The following is a 16,343-nucleotide window of genomic DNA, read 5'->3' as shown; positions in this document are numbered from 1 at the left end:
TACAATAAAGGATCTTCTGGAGGCATTACCATCCCTGACTTCAAACTCTATTACAGAGCTACAGTAATGAAAACAGTGTGGTACTGGCATAAAAACAGAGAAGTCGACCAATGGAATCATATAGAAGACCCAGATTTTAACGCACAAACCTATGAACACCTCATTTTCGATAAAGGAGCTAAAAGTATACAATGGAAGAAAGAAAGCATCTTCAATAAATGGTGCTGGCACAACTGGATGTCAACCTGTAGAAGAATGAAAATAGACCCATATCTATCATCGTGCACAAAACTCAAGTCCAAATGGATCAAAGACCTCAATATCAGTCCGAACACACTGAACCTGATAGAAGAGAAAGTGGGAAGTACCCTACAACAGATGGGCACAGGAGATCGCTTCCTAGGTATAACCCGAGCAGCACAGACGTTAAAGGCAACATTGAATAAATGGGACCTACTAAAACTGAGAAGCTTCTGTAAAGCAAAGGACACTGTCACTAAGACAAAAAGGCAACCTACTGACTGGGAGAAGATCTTCACCGACCCTGCAACAGACAAAGGTCTGATCTCCAAAATATATAGAGAACTCACGAAACTAGACTTTAAAATGCTAATTAACCCAATTAAAAAATGGGGCACTGAACTGAACAGAGAATTCTCAACAGAAGAAGTTCAAATGGACAAAAGACACTTAAGGTCATGCTCAACCTCCTTAGCGATCAGGGAAATGCAAATCAAAACAACTTTGAGATATCATCTTACACCTGTCAGAATGGCTAAAATCAAAAACACCAATGACAGCCTTTGCTGGAGAGGTTGTGGAGGAAGGGGTACCCTCATCCATTGCTGGTGGAAATGCAAACTTGTGCAACCACTTTGGAAATCAGTGTGGCGATTTCTCAGGAAATTCGGCATCAACCCACCCCTGGACCCAGCAATACCACTCTTGGGAATATACCCAAGAGATGCCCTATCATATGACAAAAGCATTTGTTCAACTATGTTTATAGCAGTATTATTTGTAATAGCCAGAACCTGGAAACAACCTAGATGTCCTTCAATGGAAGAATGGATGAAGAAAGTGTGGAATATATACACATTAGAGTACTACGCTGCGGTAAAAAAACAATGACTTCTCGAATTTTGCATGCAAATGGATGGAAATAGAAAACACTATCCTGAGTGAGGTAACCCAGACCCCAAATGATGAACATGGGATGTACTCACTCATAATTGGTTTCTAGCCATAAATAAAGGTCACGGAGTCTATAATTGGATATCCTGAAGAAGCTAAATAAGAAGGTGAACCCAAAGAAAAACATATAGCTATCCTCTTGGGTAGGGGAAGTAGACAAGATTGCCGGGGAAAAAATTGGGATCTTAAGGGGGGGGAGGGGGTAAGGGGAGATGGGGAGAGAAAAGTGAGAAGGGTAGGATGGGGAGAACTTGGGGCAACGGGATGATTGGGATAAAGGAAGGTTGGATAGGGGAGCACGGAAGCACAATTCTTAGTTAAGGGAGCCATCTTAGGGTTGGGAAGAGACTTGGACCTAGAGGGGCTTCCAGGTGCCCAAGGCAAGGTGCCCAGTTAGTTCCTTGGGCAGCTGAGGATAGGGAACCTGAAATGACCCTATCCTATAGCAATACTGACGAATATCTTGCATATCACCATAGAACCTTCATCTGGTGATGGATGGAGATAGAGACAGAGACCCACACTGGAGCACTGGACTGAGCTCCCAAGGCCCCAATGAGGAGCAGGAGGGAGAACATGAGCAAGGAAGTCAGGACCACGAGGGGTGCACCCACCCACCGAGACAGTGGGGCTGATCCATTGGGAGCTCACCAAGGCCAGCTGGACTGTGACTGAAAAAGCATGGGATATAACCAGACTCTCTGAACATGGTGAACAATGAGGGTTGATGAGAAGCCAAGGACAATGGCACGGGGTTTTGATCCTACTTCATGTTCTGGCTTTGTGGGAGCCTAGCCAGTTTGGATGTTCACCTTCCTAGACATGGACCGAGCGGGGAGGACCTTGGATTTTCCACAGGGCAGGGAACCCTGACTGCTTTTTGGACTGGAGAGGGAGGGGGAGAGGAGTGGGAGGAGGGGAAGAAGGGTGGGAGGAGGGGGAGGGAAATGGGAGGCTGGGAGGAGGCGGAAACTTTTTTTTTCTTTTTCTCAATAAAAAATTTAAAAAAAAAAAGTGAAGAGAAAGGAGGCTTATTTCACTGTTTTTCTCCCTAAATAAGCTGCTCTTAGCTGGGTCTGATGGCTCAGAACTATACATTTTAGCTCCTTAGGAGGCTTAAGCAAGAAAAAAATCAAGGTCAAAGTTTGTATGGACAAAACAGGGAGTTCAAGGATACCCTAGGCAACTTTGTGAGACCTTGTCTCAAAATAAAAAGTAAAAATAATGTTGTGAATCTATCTTGGTGGCAGAACACCTGTCCAGATGGAAGTCTTGGGCTCAGTCTTTACTTCTGCCAACAGACATGAAGCAAATGTCTCCATCTCTGACCGCATACATATACAGCTGACCACATTTAACTCTTTTCCTATATACAGATTTATTTGGAAAGTAACCCAAACATTTTCTTGCAATAAAAACAAACAAGACACAGAAAAAATGAAATAAAAACCCCTGATAAAAATCTTAAGACAAAGTATATGTATCTAATTAGCTTTATTTTGGAATATTGTACAAACTCCAGTCTAAAAAAAAATGTAGTGGTCATTGAGTTACACAGTGAGAAATGGAAGACAGACCACAGGCCAACTGTCATTTTGAGCTATGCTTTAATTACATGTTTCTAAATATACTAACTGGCTGGTCTGTTGCTTATTTTTCCCCTTCATTTTTCTGAGACAGACAAAATACATGATCTATTGCTTTTATTTATTTTTTCTTTTTAAATGACCTGGGACTTGGACAGTAATGTAAAACTAAAAACCAGAGAGAACACGCAAAAATAAGTCATTTCAAGTTAGAGACAATGCATTTTCTCATTTATTCAAATTCACGGCAGGAAGTAAACACTAAAAGATTTAAAAAAAACAAAACAAAAAATTCACACTGCAGTATGTACAATTCATGATACCATATGAAGAAATTAAATTTCTAATAAAAATGGCAAATTATGTTACTGAGCAGATTGCATCAAAACTGGTTGCAAACCCCAGAATTCAAACCATGAATGGTACTGTGCCTGTAGGAACACTGGCTGTAATGTTTCCAATGGGATTTTAAGATTGGTGAAGTTCTGTGAATGCTTATGTTGAAAGTGGTTGTTTTTTTTTTTTTTTAAATTAAGACCCTTGGATTGAAAGCACATTCTCTCACAAAGTTTAAGCCACAGAAGTCATGTCCAGAAATGGAATACTGTCGTGTTGGGATGAACATCTGATCTGACTTGGTAAGACATTTTTTTTTTGCCAAATGCACAGATGCACAGGGTTCCCCATGCACTTTTCATGCAGCAGGTAATCACAACTTAAATAAAAGTTTATTTTATACATTTGTCCAGACTTGCAACTGTATACATACATGCACATTTTTTTTAAACCTGTCTGATTATATTTACACTTATACATGGAATATACAGGAACGAAAGAAATTAAAAGGTTTTTCTGTTGCATTAGAATGATACAAAATATGTATTTTTTTCATTAAGGAAATCACTATTTACATTACTTTTAAAAACCAATTTTAACATCTTCATTTAACAAGTCAATATATATATATACACATTTTATATATATATATAGAAAATATATATTCTTACCAGTTTATCCCTCTGTAAGATGTGCAGAGAATAAACAGGTAGTGCTACCTTACTGATGTCAATGAGAGCTGCAGTCCCCTGTCACAAATGACTTTATTAGGAAGAAATTGCCTAGATATCGAAAATAGTCCTTGAAAATGTGGATGTGTGCATATCTGAATCTACATATGCATAAACAAAGGAAATTGGAGGATGTATGCCCTTCCTCTTCATTAAGATTACTCTAAACTCACTGTGTGGGTATTCTCTAGTAAGTCAGAACAGCATTCTTTATACTCATATTTATTTCTGTATTACATATTCCCATTCCAACAAAAACAAACAAAACAAAGCAACGGTGGCTCTGGAAGGTTCCCTGACCTAAGTGCTGCGTCAATGTAAGAAGCCCAATGCCTCCAACTGAGGATGAACACCAGCATCCTACAACAGATTTCTAAGGCCCCAACCCTTTCACAATAACCGAGAAAAATGACTTAGTGTAAAGCTTATTTATATAGTGTAGACAATGAGATTGTCACAGTATGGACATGGAGTAAAGTGTCTTCACTGGCCAGTGGAATTTCTCATAGCAGAATAAGCATAGGCCTTCCTCTCCCTCTGTGAAGCATAATACACACTCCGGTTACCAGAGAACATATCCATTAACTATTTACAAACCATCTTGAGAAAAAAAATAAGCATTTAGAATTTTAGATAATTAAGAAATAATGTCCATTTGCAATATAAAAAAATCTTAGAAACAGCTTCAAGTACATACAACAACTTCAAATAAACTTCCTCCTACTTAATTACAGAGTACACAATAATTTTTTGATTAAGTCGGTTGCTAACCTGGTTCAAGACCGAAAGGAAAATATTGTCTGGTGGGAGAACTGTGGGCTGTAAAATTGAACTCAAAACCCAACCTGTTTTAGGGTCAAAATTCCATGTGGCTCAATTACACAGTAAGATCTTCCAAGACAGTACCAATGTTTACTTTCAATACGTCTAGAATGAGTTGGTGCCGTGAAGTGACCGTGTAGGTTCTGTCATGGAAAGCTGCCCTGTGATTTGTTTCCAGAAAATCTGAGTTTAATGTGTTTCTTGGGTTTAAACTGCTATCTTCATAAGCACTGTTCTGCAGAAGATGGTCTGAAGAGAAGGGAAGGATGTATTCAGGAGAAGTTTCCCAACCATCCTGGGATCACCTGAGTTTGCTAAGTGGCCCTGTTATTCCATCCCTAAGGCTAATTAAGTCGATGTTACTAATTAGAACAAATAAATAATCACAGATTTTTCCTGAGATGTTGGCCCAGATAGGAAAATTGTCCCCTCTACCTGATTTTTTTTTGTCATAAAAAGTATATTCTGAACCTGATTTCCAAAGATACAACAGCAATATAGGAACTACAATATTGCAAATTTTGAGTTGATGTGTGACTGTATTGGGGGAAAATATAGGCATCAAATAGTTTCTTTAACGTCCCATGTTCCGGCAAAGTTGTAAGCCGTGGTTTTTAAACACATACAGGACATGTAAAGATGCAGGCTGGAGCCTCCCAGGTCCAGCAGAGACCCTGTTCTGTAGACCTGAGATGCTGCCTAACAATCTGCTCCAGATGGTCCTAATGCAGTTTCTGTGCCCAGGATTAAGAAATCCTGGTCCTAAGATTTCCAGGTACCACAGGAATGGTGAGGAGTAACTCTCAAAAGAGATGGTGAAAACCGTCCGAAGAAAATTTGTTTTGCTTTTGTTAAAAACTATTTCTAAGTAGTCAATTGTTCAGGCAACTGCCTGAGGATGAACATTGCCTTCCTGAAATTTGTAAAAGGAGGAGGTATTAATTTAGTAGTCAAAATATAAAAAATGGAAATCTGCCTTTTATTGTTAGGGATCTATTAAACTCCCCTCAATTGTAATCAATTTTTACTAAATAGTACAAGGTCTAAAGAAATACATATTGAAAAGGTCTGGGGGGTGGGGCAGACAATGGGAATCTCAAAACTTGTTCCAAGAGTTAAAAAGAATTTTTGTTTAGCAAAAGTGAAAAATGCAAGCATTCCTTTTCCTTACTTTTGGACTGAGGAGACGTGACTCAGCACAAGGCTTCTGTGTTTCTCTTCATTTGATTATCTTTCAAATAGTTAACAATTTGGACTTTAAAAACACGCTATGTAGGCTGACTTCGGAGATGCGGAATGAAGTACCCTAATAAAGAGAGCAAGCAAACTGCATCAATCCACTCTTGATGGAGTTTTGCATTCTAATGTATGCCTCAGATTTATGGTTATAAAAGAGTCCCATCCATAGGCTACTCACAGTTGTTATCTGACACACACAGAAGCAGTAAACAACCAACCTCTAGTTCAATAGCTTCCTCAGGACAGCTAATGTTTAAGCAAAAATTAGTATGCATATTTAAACATCACCAGGAACCAATACTCTCAAAATGAAGAAGTTTCAATTATACCATGCTTTTCTCAAATCATGCTCTTATTTATACAGATCTCAAGTTCATACTGATTAATTTTAAAAAGATCCAAAGTGATATGGCAGGTACGCGTTATTCCGATTCTTTTTTTATCGAGAGCACGCTTCCCAGAAGTCCATAAACTTCTCCGTTTGTACTGTGTGGGCGGGAAGCATTATTTCCCATATGGCTATTGTAAGGGCTTCTTAGACTGAAGAAGGAGCCTTCGGTTGCCGCTGCAGGAAGCAGCTCTTCTTTGACTGTGACCTGTGAGACACTCTCAGCAGAGGAAGGCCCCCTCCAGAGTTCTTTGTCCTGTGTTTCCCGAGTGGTAACAGAATTGCCTCCTTTCTGGAGCATGTAATAGAGGATGGGGTTGGTTTTGGTCAGTCTCGGGGAGTCTTTCTCATATTCATTCTTATCCATATCTGTGATGACCCACTTAATGGGTCCCTTCTCGTTGGGCATGGGCATGGAACACCCATTCAAAAGCCCAGGTTCTGGTCTGGACCCCACACAGCCCAAGTGCTCTGGGAAAGGAGGGCTCAGCGGAGTTTTTACCACTCCCGGGTATGAAAATGTCCTATTATCCACACAACTGCTGGGCTGAGGGGAACTATACATCAGTCCGTTTAAAGAAGAAATGCCGAATTCCGGTTTGCTACTGGGCACACTGTTTTTGTGTCCTTTCTTTTTATTGTCGACGACCGAGTTACTCCTGTGCGGCGACAAATCGCGCACACAGTTCTCTGAGAGAAGCAGCTGTTTCAGAACATTGAAGCTTTTGCTCTCTCTGGCCCAACTCCTGTGTTCACTCTCACTGGCTGAACTGTGACCCGCGGGGTACTTATACTCAAGATCATTTCGGCTAACTTTCAGCTCTTCCTGATTAAGCAAGGACCCATAGAGCACTTCCGGGGCGTGGTGATTACTGGCGGTCTCTACTGCACTATTTTTCATTTTTTTAAACGGATTTTCTAGTGGCTCCGTATAAAGCTTCCTTTTCTTGGGGACCATGCAAAAGTTCTTCGATTCCAGGGGTGTCAGCTCACTATTTCTGTGACTCCGGTCCTGCTCTTCTGCTGGGTAACTCTCTTGATTCTGTCTCAGCAACCGACTTAACAGACCATTCTTGGAGAAAGAAAAATCCTGAGGTGAGGAAGGCTCCGATTTCAAGTCCTCGGATACGGGTAAGGCAGTTGTACTCCTCCGCATGGTGGGAGTGGCGCCTAAGAACGCGGCGCTCTTAGCATCGTGGTTTAAATGCACACCTGCGTTGTGAAGCTGGAAGTCATCACAAGGCTCGGATTTGATTTTCACCATCAGTATTTGTTCACTTCCAGATCTCTCCGGATGCTCCTGAGTAGGCTCATCTCGCAAAGGAACTTTCTCTTTCCTTTCGATCTTCCCTTTGCTGGAATTTCCCAGGAGCAACTGGAGGACAGTGCGTCTTTCCAGCAGATTTTCTATCTCACAACCAGGAAGTGCCGGATCAGGTCCCACTGGCTGACTGCTGAAGGCTTTGTTTTCTTCAACTGCGTGTGTTTTATTTGAGAGCAGAGGGCTATTTAACCTATCAATCACACTGAGAGGTTTCTCTGTGTTTCCACTTAGCAGCTGTTTGCTGGGTCTGAGCTCTTCCGAGGGCATGGAAGACTGGGCCAAATTTTGTAACAGTTTACTGGCACTAAACGTGGTCGAATTTTGTGCACTCTCACTTGGGGTTGGTTTCTCAGCGGGCGATTCTTTGCTTTTGGTGAGGTCCATCAAGTGGCCGGCCACAGGATTCGTTAGTTTTGAAGTGGGGGTACTGCAGGCATATGGCGGGGAATTCCACCTGATGACCAGCGAGGGCTGCGAGAGATTGATGGGAGACTCGGCTTTGGCGGCTGTGTGCAGTGGTGGAGTACTCACCGGGGTAGTCCTGTTGGGACCGGGGCTTTCAATGACAGAAGTCCTTGTGTAATTCTGCGGATTGAACTTAGTCACATCACAGTGGACTTCCTGAGGGCTGGCATTCCTTTCAACATTTTCTTCACTTTTATGGCCAAGTAGCAGCTGAAGAAGCGTGACCTTCTGGTGTGAATTCAGCTTGGAATTTTTTGAGGTATCTTGATCTTCTTTGATATCCACACCAGGGACTTTGGGATCCCAGGTGTTTAGCAAGGACTGTGTGAGGTTCTCAAGAGACACGGGTCTGTCGGCGTCTGGCTTCTCGATGCGGTGTTTGCAGGACAAGTCTATGGGAACGCAGTTGGAGTAGGAGCTTTCGTCTCCGCTGCTGTCGTCGGTGAAGCTAGGGTTGTTATCGGAGTACTCGTCAATCGTAGTGGGTGTGCTACTCTCCTCGAAACGACCGCCTCTCTCGCTCTGGCTGTGCCCGTTCATTGGCGTGGGTATGGTCTGGCTCTTGAGCAGGTGTAAGAGCAAACTGTTATTAGCGGCTTGCTTTATGTTGTTCTTTTCCAGCGGGGTTTTATAGCCCGTGCTTTTGGGGGAAGACGGAACAACGCCCATTGGATTCTGAAACGATGTTGCGTTCTTGCTAGCCACCGGTTTGCTTGATGACGAGGTTCTGGCCTGTCCATTGAGATGGCCGGACACCCCTTTGGGGAGCTGGAAACTGCTGATCTCCTTCTGACCATTTTCTTGCAGTCTGGCCATGGCAGCGAGCCTTTCACTTGCTGCTTGGTGTGCATTCTGGGTTTTTAGAGCATGCTCCCGCGAGTACTGCTGCAGGTGAGCTTCGCTCGAAAGGAGCAGCGCTAACTGGCTGCAGGCAACACTAGGCTTGGGGGAGGTGGCAGGACTAGCCCTTTTTTCCACCATGCTGGCAACAGCCTGTAATCTCGCTGCACAAGACAAGGGTTCACTGATGACCTTTGCCCCACTTTGTCCGACATGATGAGGAGACTCCACAAAGCTGTCTCTGATGAGGTTTTTAGTCCCATCAGGGAGGGTGGGACCTGACTTTTGATCCTTGGTTTTACTTTTCTTCAGCAGCGTTTTTAAGTGACTCGAGGCCACGCCGTAGCACCTTAAATCCTTTTCCACTTTGAAGGAATCGTGACTGAGGGCATATCCTTGCTCTTTGAGGCTCTGTCTAATTTGCTGTGACAGAGCCACAGTCTGGAGCCTCGAGCTGAATGACTGTAGCAAAGAGGCCAGTAGAGTGCTATCCTGTTTGCCTTTGGGCACATTCTCCACCATGCCAGCCAGCAAAGCTTCCTTCTTCACGTTTAAATTCACGAGGGAATCAGACAGCCTCTTCCGCTTTGCCGCGTTCCAGTCCTCGGAAGACTGCAGCAGTCTGGCTTTTTTGAGATGCAGCATGCCGGATCCCTGGTATGTGTGTGTATTGAGCGTGGGACCATTGCTTTGACAGGTGGGGAAGGCACTGCCAGAAAGGTTAAAGTTCTGGTCTTCTTCGTTGTGGCCGGCAGACTTTTCGTCAAGGGCAGTACCTGATCCCCCGGCTGCCTGATGCATTAGTAATCCTTCTAGGTAAGTTAAAACAATAGAATCCTGATGCACATCAGAGCCAAGCTCTTCTCCATGAGTCATGTTCAATACAAGTGTTCACAGGGGCGTGGCTTCTAGTCACTTTGAAGATGCTTCCTTTCACCGGTAAGACCCAACTTCAGGAAGTCAATGTCAGTCGGTCACCTTCACTAACGGTCAAAGAGGGATGTGCTGTTACATTCTGACCGGGATGTCGTCTGGCAGTGACAGGTAAGAGGCAGGCAAACTCCAATGCAGACCCGCAGACCCCAGCACTGATCAGCAGCTAGGCAAGGAGCGGCTGGAACTCCCTCCTTACACAGAGGTATGTAGTGGCACGCAGGCAGCCCTTCTCAGGGACTATACTGTTGGTCTTTCTTCATCGTTTGTTGCTCACCAAATGTACGTGTCAGTATCTAAAAATAAATAAACAGAAACAGTTAAGGAGGTACAGAACCAGAATCTTGCTTATTACCTACAAGGAATAAAATATAGCATGAGTTTATGCATAGAAATTATACATGGATACTAAACACATATCATATACATATTACAGTCACATCCATTTGATACGTGATTTGTAGGTAAGGAGCCTTAAACATACTCCATAGCAACCAAAGGAGGAGATAAGAGTTTGTGAGCATCTATGCAATTATTCATAGGAGAGTTTGCAAACACGCCCCAATGTTGTACAGAATATTCACTTACCTGTCTCATTGTTTATTTCCTCCCTTACCAGAAGAACTAGAAGACAGGCTAATTATAATCATTTCCTAAATCAGAATGTATAGCTTAACCTCAGGAACAACAAAATGACATATAAAAAATTCTGCAGTATGAGGCCCACTATGCTAATTGTAACTAGCACACATAACACACTAGATATGAAACTTTATATATTAATCCTCGAAAGGAAAATAACCATAAAAACACATGCCTGGATACACGTTCTTGCCCTCTGAAGTACGGATAAATGAGAACCTAAAAGACTAAGGTCACCACTTGGAAACTGCACGCTATAACCTCATCTGGACTGCACAGGAGAACAGCAGGAAAAGGCATCCCGAGGATTCACTCTGCTCCTTTAACAGCTCAAGCTCTCCAATTCCAATCTGCACAACAATCTGCTTTAGGACCACCGCGGAAGGATATAAAAACAGGGTCTGTGATAGGGAACACTAACACTGGGTAAGGTGAGCCTGTGCCCACATTTCTAGACTAGTCTCAGAATAAAGTCCTTTTCTCCCTACCCCTTCGATTTCCTTTTATATCCCCAATAAATACAGAGACATTTAAAAAGTGATTCAGAAAGTATTGTAAGATTGCTTTAAATTTTTAAGAAGAAAATTAAAAGAAAAAAAATTCTTTAAAAATAGTTTTCACTTTTTGCCCAAATTATCATAAAAGTTGATGAAGGAAGGAAGGGTTCCCATTGGATGAATTGGAATCTGAGTACAGAGATGCCTAACCCCTGGCCACGAATGACAATGACTTGTATACGCCACTCCTTGACTAATAAGTTCAGATAGCTTCATATCAGGTGGTTGTTCTCAAACTCAAGGGTAAAATGAGCAGACAATGCAGTTCTGAAGATGACAAGAGATTTATCTTGCTGTCTTGAAGCCGGAACCTCCATGCCCACCATCTTTCAGACTTCCAAGATTTTGTTGAGCAGCCCAAATGCATGTGAGACTCTTCATCAAGTGGGAAAAGACTGAGGTGGATGCATGACAAAAAGAAGTTGTAAGGAAAGAGATGATGTGAAAATGAGATCATTTATTCAGCTGGTTACTGCAGTTAGTTACTCTAAAAATGAAAAATATCAATTATAAGAAAAGAATGGTTTCTGACTTTTATGCAGAATAATTAGATGCTAAAAAGTTCTCAAAGTAATACATTCTGGACAGAAGATAAAAAATATTAAATTATGACCTTTGTTTAATAAAAACTTTTAAATATGGGTACAAAAGTAGGACTTGCAGCCTTTTTGCATTCTGAAAGATGATGCCGCAGAGTGGATTGCACAATGGCTCTGTGGATGGCTTTTAATGGTGAAGACATTTCAGGATTGCCTCACTTCGCAAGGGAATCAATTATTTTCCTTTTGTCTTTTTAAGCACAGTGAATTGCTGTGGTGGTTAATCTTGTCATCTTGGTGCAATTGAGAAACACCTAGATTAGTAAAGCCCATCCCTGGGTGTACCTGTGAGAACATTTCCAGAGAGGATTAACTATGCGGGGAGAGCCACCGTGGATGTGGGCAATACTATCCCATAGTCAAGGAACCCAGGTTGGAAAAAAGTGGGGAAAAAAGGTCTACCAAGCATAGATTCTGCGCCTGTCCGCCATGATGGGAGATGCCCTCCAACTGGAAGACGGAAACCTTTGCAAGTGTGAGCTACAGAAGCCTAAATTTTTCTATTCTGAAGTTGTTTAGCTCTGTTATTTCAACACAGAGTCATCAAAAAGTCTCATACTGCTCTTACAGCAGCAAAATGGCCAAAGCATGAAGAAGAAGGAGGAGAAAAAGAGGAGGAAAATTTATAAGAATGCATAAAAGGCTCCAATGAAAATTTATCTGTATATAAATATTAATGTATATATACCTATATACAAAAATGAAAGCAAAATACAATATTGTGCTCCATTATAACCACATTCCTAAGCTGGAGATGCAGTTCAATGTTGAATCCTTGCTTCAAAGGTACAATGCGCAGTCCAAGGCGTTGGGTTTGATCTTTGACAGCACATATAAACACACATACACACAAACACACTGGTAGCTGTAACTTAAAAAACTTTTAAATAAGTCTTGAAAACCAAAACTGAGTCTGAAGACCATGACAGTTCTCCAGGCACTAATTCATCTCACAGACACTCAATTCATGTCGGTTATTCAATATCAAAACTGTAAAGTAAACCCTGCCTTCTTTAATATAAAAATTGTTTGTAAATACCTTTTAGATCTTCTAGACCTTTCTCATGAAAAAAAAATCATTGGGTATTTTTAGTATGTAGTAGAAAGAACAGTATTTCTGAGAGAATTCTAAAAAAATAAAAACAATGAAAAAATTTATGGAATCTTGATCATATGATTAGACAGATATTTCAACACAGTGTTTTAATGAAAAACCTATTAATGTTTTAACTGTAAGAGTATATTTTCAAAAATGTATCTTGGTATTTAACAAAATACTTGAAAAGGATTAAGTTTAGCTCAAAGTGTGTGTGTGTGTGTGTGTGTGTGTGTGTGTGTGTGTGTGTATGCTGAATAAGGGATATATTAATTTAAAAAAAAAAGCCAGGTGGTGGTGCATGCCTTTAATCACAGCACTTAGAGGCAGAGGCAGATGGATCTCAGTGAGTTTGAGGTCAGCCTGCAGCCTGGTCTACAAAGAGAGTTCCAGGACAGCAAGGACTATTACACAGAGAAACCTTATCTCGAAAAAACAAACAAACAAATAAATAAATAAAAATAATTTAAAAATGGTGTAAGTAGTTTACATGTGAGGAGATCACAAGTAGACACAATATTAATTCTTTGAAGTAATTAGATTATTTCCAAAGCAATGTTTTGTTCTCCATTTACAAATTGTTTATTAAGGAAAAGGAAACTTTGCTGAAATTTTATATTACTTCAAAACAGTAAAACCAAATACTGAGGTTGTATTTAGCTATCGAAAGATGTAGCTGAGTTCTTGCTTATGAGATTACTTTTGGTTGAAGATAAATAACAAAGAACATGAGATTTCTTTCAGTCAAATTCTTCATGAAACACACACTCAAATGACTTGACACCTACCATGCCACATAGCATGCTATTTAAAGTGAGTCTAGGGAATGACTTCCAATTCTATGCATGAAACTTTCCCATTTTCTTCAGGTCAAGTCATAATTATCTGAGTATTAAATTTCAAGGAATTTCGTCATTGAAGCTTTAAAGGATATTTTGACCCTTGGCTCCAGTTCCTATAACCTATAGAAGGGTTCAAGGATTACTTCCTTGTGCCACGCAATAGTAATTTGTGCGACAATAATCTACTGTGGGTTACACTTTGGGCCCTTGAGGGCTCTTTCTAGACAAAGGGGGAAAAAAAGAAAAAAATAATTACAGTATCTCATTAAGTATTAGTAAAAAAAGTAGTAAGAACACCCTAAAGTCCTATTTATTTACCGAGAAAAGAAGTTTCAGAAGTTGAAAATGAAAGGGAAATGCCACAACAGGCAACACTCGAGGGCAGAAAGTGCGGCTCTGAGCCAGCAGCAAATAAAACTTACAGAAGAACTCAACCCGTAATTCCACAGAACAGCAAAGGAGAAAACACTGGAGATGAGGGTCCTAGACTTTACTAAGGTGGGCGGCGGGGCACGGGGGCGGGGGGACACACACGACTACAATGATTCCCCTCTATAAAGTGAACCTGAGGATGTTGCTAGGAAAAAATGTTAAAAAGAGTAGACGAAGCATTCCTTTGCAGATCCTTCACAGCAGGGATGACGACTGGGAGGTAAAAGCATAAGCCCAAAATCCAGTTCTCAGTTATTTCTCATCAAAATGTGCATCCTTTGAGGGAAGCCGAACGCCAAGGTAACTTCCTTCACAATGCTATCTTCGTCAACAGATAGATGCTGGCTGGACAGTTTTAATAGGTACCCCCCATGAAATTATTTAAATCATTTGCTCAAATGAGACACTCACTCTCTGCAATTAAAATTAAGAGTCCCTCACCCAATTTCCCTGAAGGTTCACAGTTTGTATAAATGAACCACAGAGTTAGGGTAGACAAAAAATACCCACTGGCACCCAAATTGTTCTCTACTGAAAATTGGGGGGGCACATTTATAGATATTTTGCCCAAGGCTACATTTGCTCCTAACTTCCAGGTCCATGGCTGGAGCTTGCCTGCTGGGGGTTTGCACAGGTTTAAAATGGTCACTTGACTTCCCCATTTAAAAAGCTTCAGGAGACACGGCTGCTTGACTGAACCCAAGCGTTCGGTGCAGACCGGGCTTAGGAGGACCTCCACAACCCTCCACGATCCCAAGCAATCTGTCAAACTGTAGTTGACACAGTAACATGCACTTTAACCAGACGGGTGTTTGTCACCGAGTTGTATAGTAGACGAGACATCTTTGATGGCTCTCTTACTGAATCCTGGAAGAAGGAAATGGTTTTGAAGTCCTCTCAATCCCCTCCAAATTTCTTATTTCCACACATTTTATTTTCTGAAGGTCACAATATAATAAACCCGTGTTTATTTAAAAACTAAATATGAATTTACACTCACACTGGAACGTTCACTTATTTCGCCATGGTTATATAGTGAACAAGATGCAAGAAAATATTCCGGATCTTTGAGGACCCAGATTAATGCAGGGAAGATGACACCATCATCTGATGACAGAAATGAATGTGTCTAGGTTGATGTCATAAAATCCTGAGCTGTCCTCACAAGACTTGAAACAACAGAAAATAATCACTGACGAATTACTGTGGTAACACCAGTTTCTGCTCACTTTTATTGAAAGTCTAAATCTATAACAACATAGGGGGTAGCTTCTTAAGGCTTTCTTTAACATTTTCTCAAAGTAACAAGTCTCTTCTTTTAGTTTTCAAAGTTTATTTCTCAGTTTCTATCAAAGTAATGAGTAGCATGGAAAACGAGCCCCTTTCTCTCGGCATTGCCCCTTTTTGATATGTAAACACAGGGGCATCTTTTGAGACTAATGCATAATTTCTACTGAACTCAACTACAGCTTTTCCATCCTTAAAATAGATGATGGTACAGACAGCAGTCCAAGCTCAAGGTCACAGATCAGCAAGAAAGATCACCAGGAGAGCGGATGGAACAGCTGGCATTTGATCAGAGCTCCCCCGGTTTCCAGCACACCTCGCAGACACTGTGACTTTACTCACAGGATATAGTCTGTCTTACAAATATCCCTTACATCCTGAAGACAAGATCTATATACTGTTTTCATATGAAGCATGATTCCGCTAAATACACTGCCGCAAAGCGAGAGTAGAATTCTGTGTGTCTGAGAATTGTGGCTGCTCACATGTACAGAAGCATATGCTTGTGTTTCTGTTTGCTGTAATTCATCTTTCTCATGTGATGATTTGAAAATAAGTTTACCTTGCATATATCATTAAACATATCCTGCTCGCTTAGAGGTCCCATCTATTTGGGATTGAATCTAATACCATATTTCCCAACATCTCAGACCAGGTATAATTTCAGTTGTTGAGTAGTGGTTCTATAGGAACATCCTGTAATATTTCCATCACTATTTCCAGCATATATTTAGGAAGAAATTTTAGTTATCAATAACAATTGCTACAAAAGTGCTTTATAATGGAATTATTAGCAAGGTACAATTACCTAACAAAATCACGGCCATACAAGGAACAGGGTGTAATCACAGATCTGTAGGCTAACTTCCAAGTTGTGATGCAGATTTAAGATTTAATGTAGCTGGCATGGTGGCATACACCTTGAATCCTGGAGCCTGGGAAGAGAGGTGTAGCTAGATCTCTGAGTCCACAGTCAGGCTGGTCTACACAGTAAGTTCCAGGAAAGCCAAAATTACATAACAGAGACTAT

At 41.2% G+C, this 16,343-nt stretch overlaps 1 protein-coding gene across 6 annotated transcripts in view; it reads right to left on the bottom strand.

Moving 5' to 3' along the window:
* Positions 1–16,343, bottom strand: part of Nrip1 (nuclear receptor interacting protein 1) — a 119,055-nt gene that overhangs the window by 31,627 nt on the left and 71,085 nt on the right. For 5 of the 6 annotated variants that reach the window (XM_041678517.1, XM_041678515.1, XM_041678514.1 and 2 more), the window contains one exon: positions 3,490–10,154. The exons of the other annotated variant lie outside the window; for it this stretch is intronic. In XM_041678517.1, coding sequence (XP_041534451.1) covers positions 6,331–9,801 — 3,471 coding nt within the window. In that variant the 5' untranslated portion in view covers positions 9,802–10,154 and the 3' untranslated portion in view covers positions 3,490–6,330. Of the gene's footprint in view, positions 1–3,489; positions 10,155–16,343 lie in introns of those variants that run through there. 6 annotated transcript variants of the gene reach the window in all.

Source organism: Microtus oregoni, unplaced genomic scaffold, assembly GCF_018167655.1.
Source record: "Microtus oregoni isolate MIOR12 unplaced genomic scaffold, Mior012 000030F_ref0000283, whole genome shotgun sequence".
NCBI classification, from domain to species: domain Eukaryota; kingdom Metazoa; phylum Chordata; class Mammalia; order Rodentia; family Cricetidae; genus Microtus; species Microtus oregoni.
The sequence above is the reverse complement of the archived record's forward strand: the minus strand, read 5'-3'. Positions and strand labels throughout refer to the sequence as shown.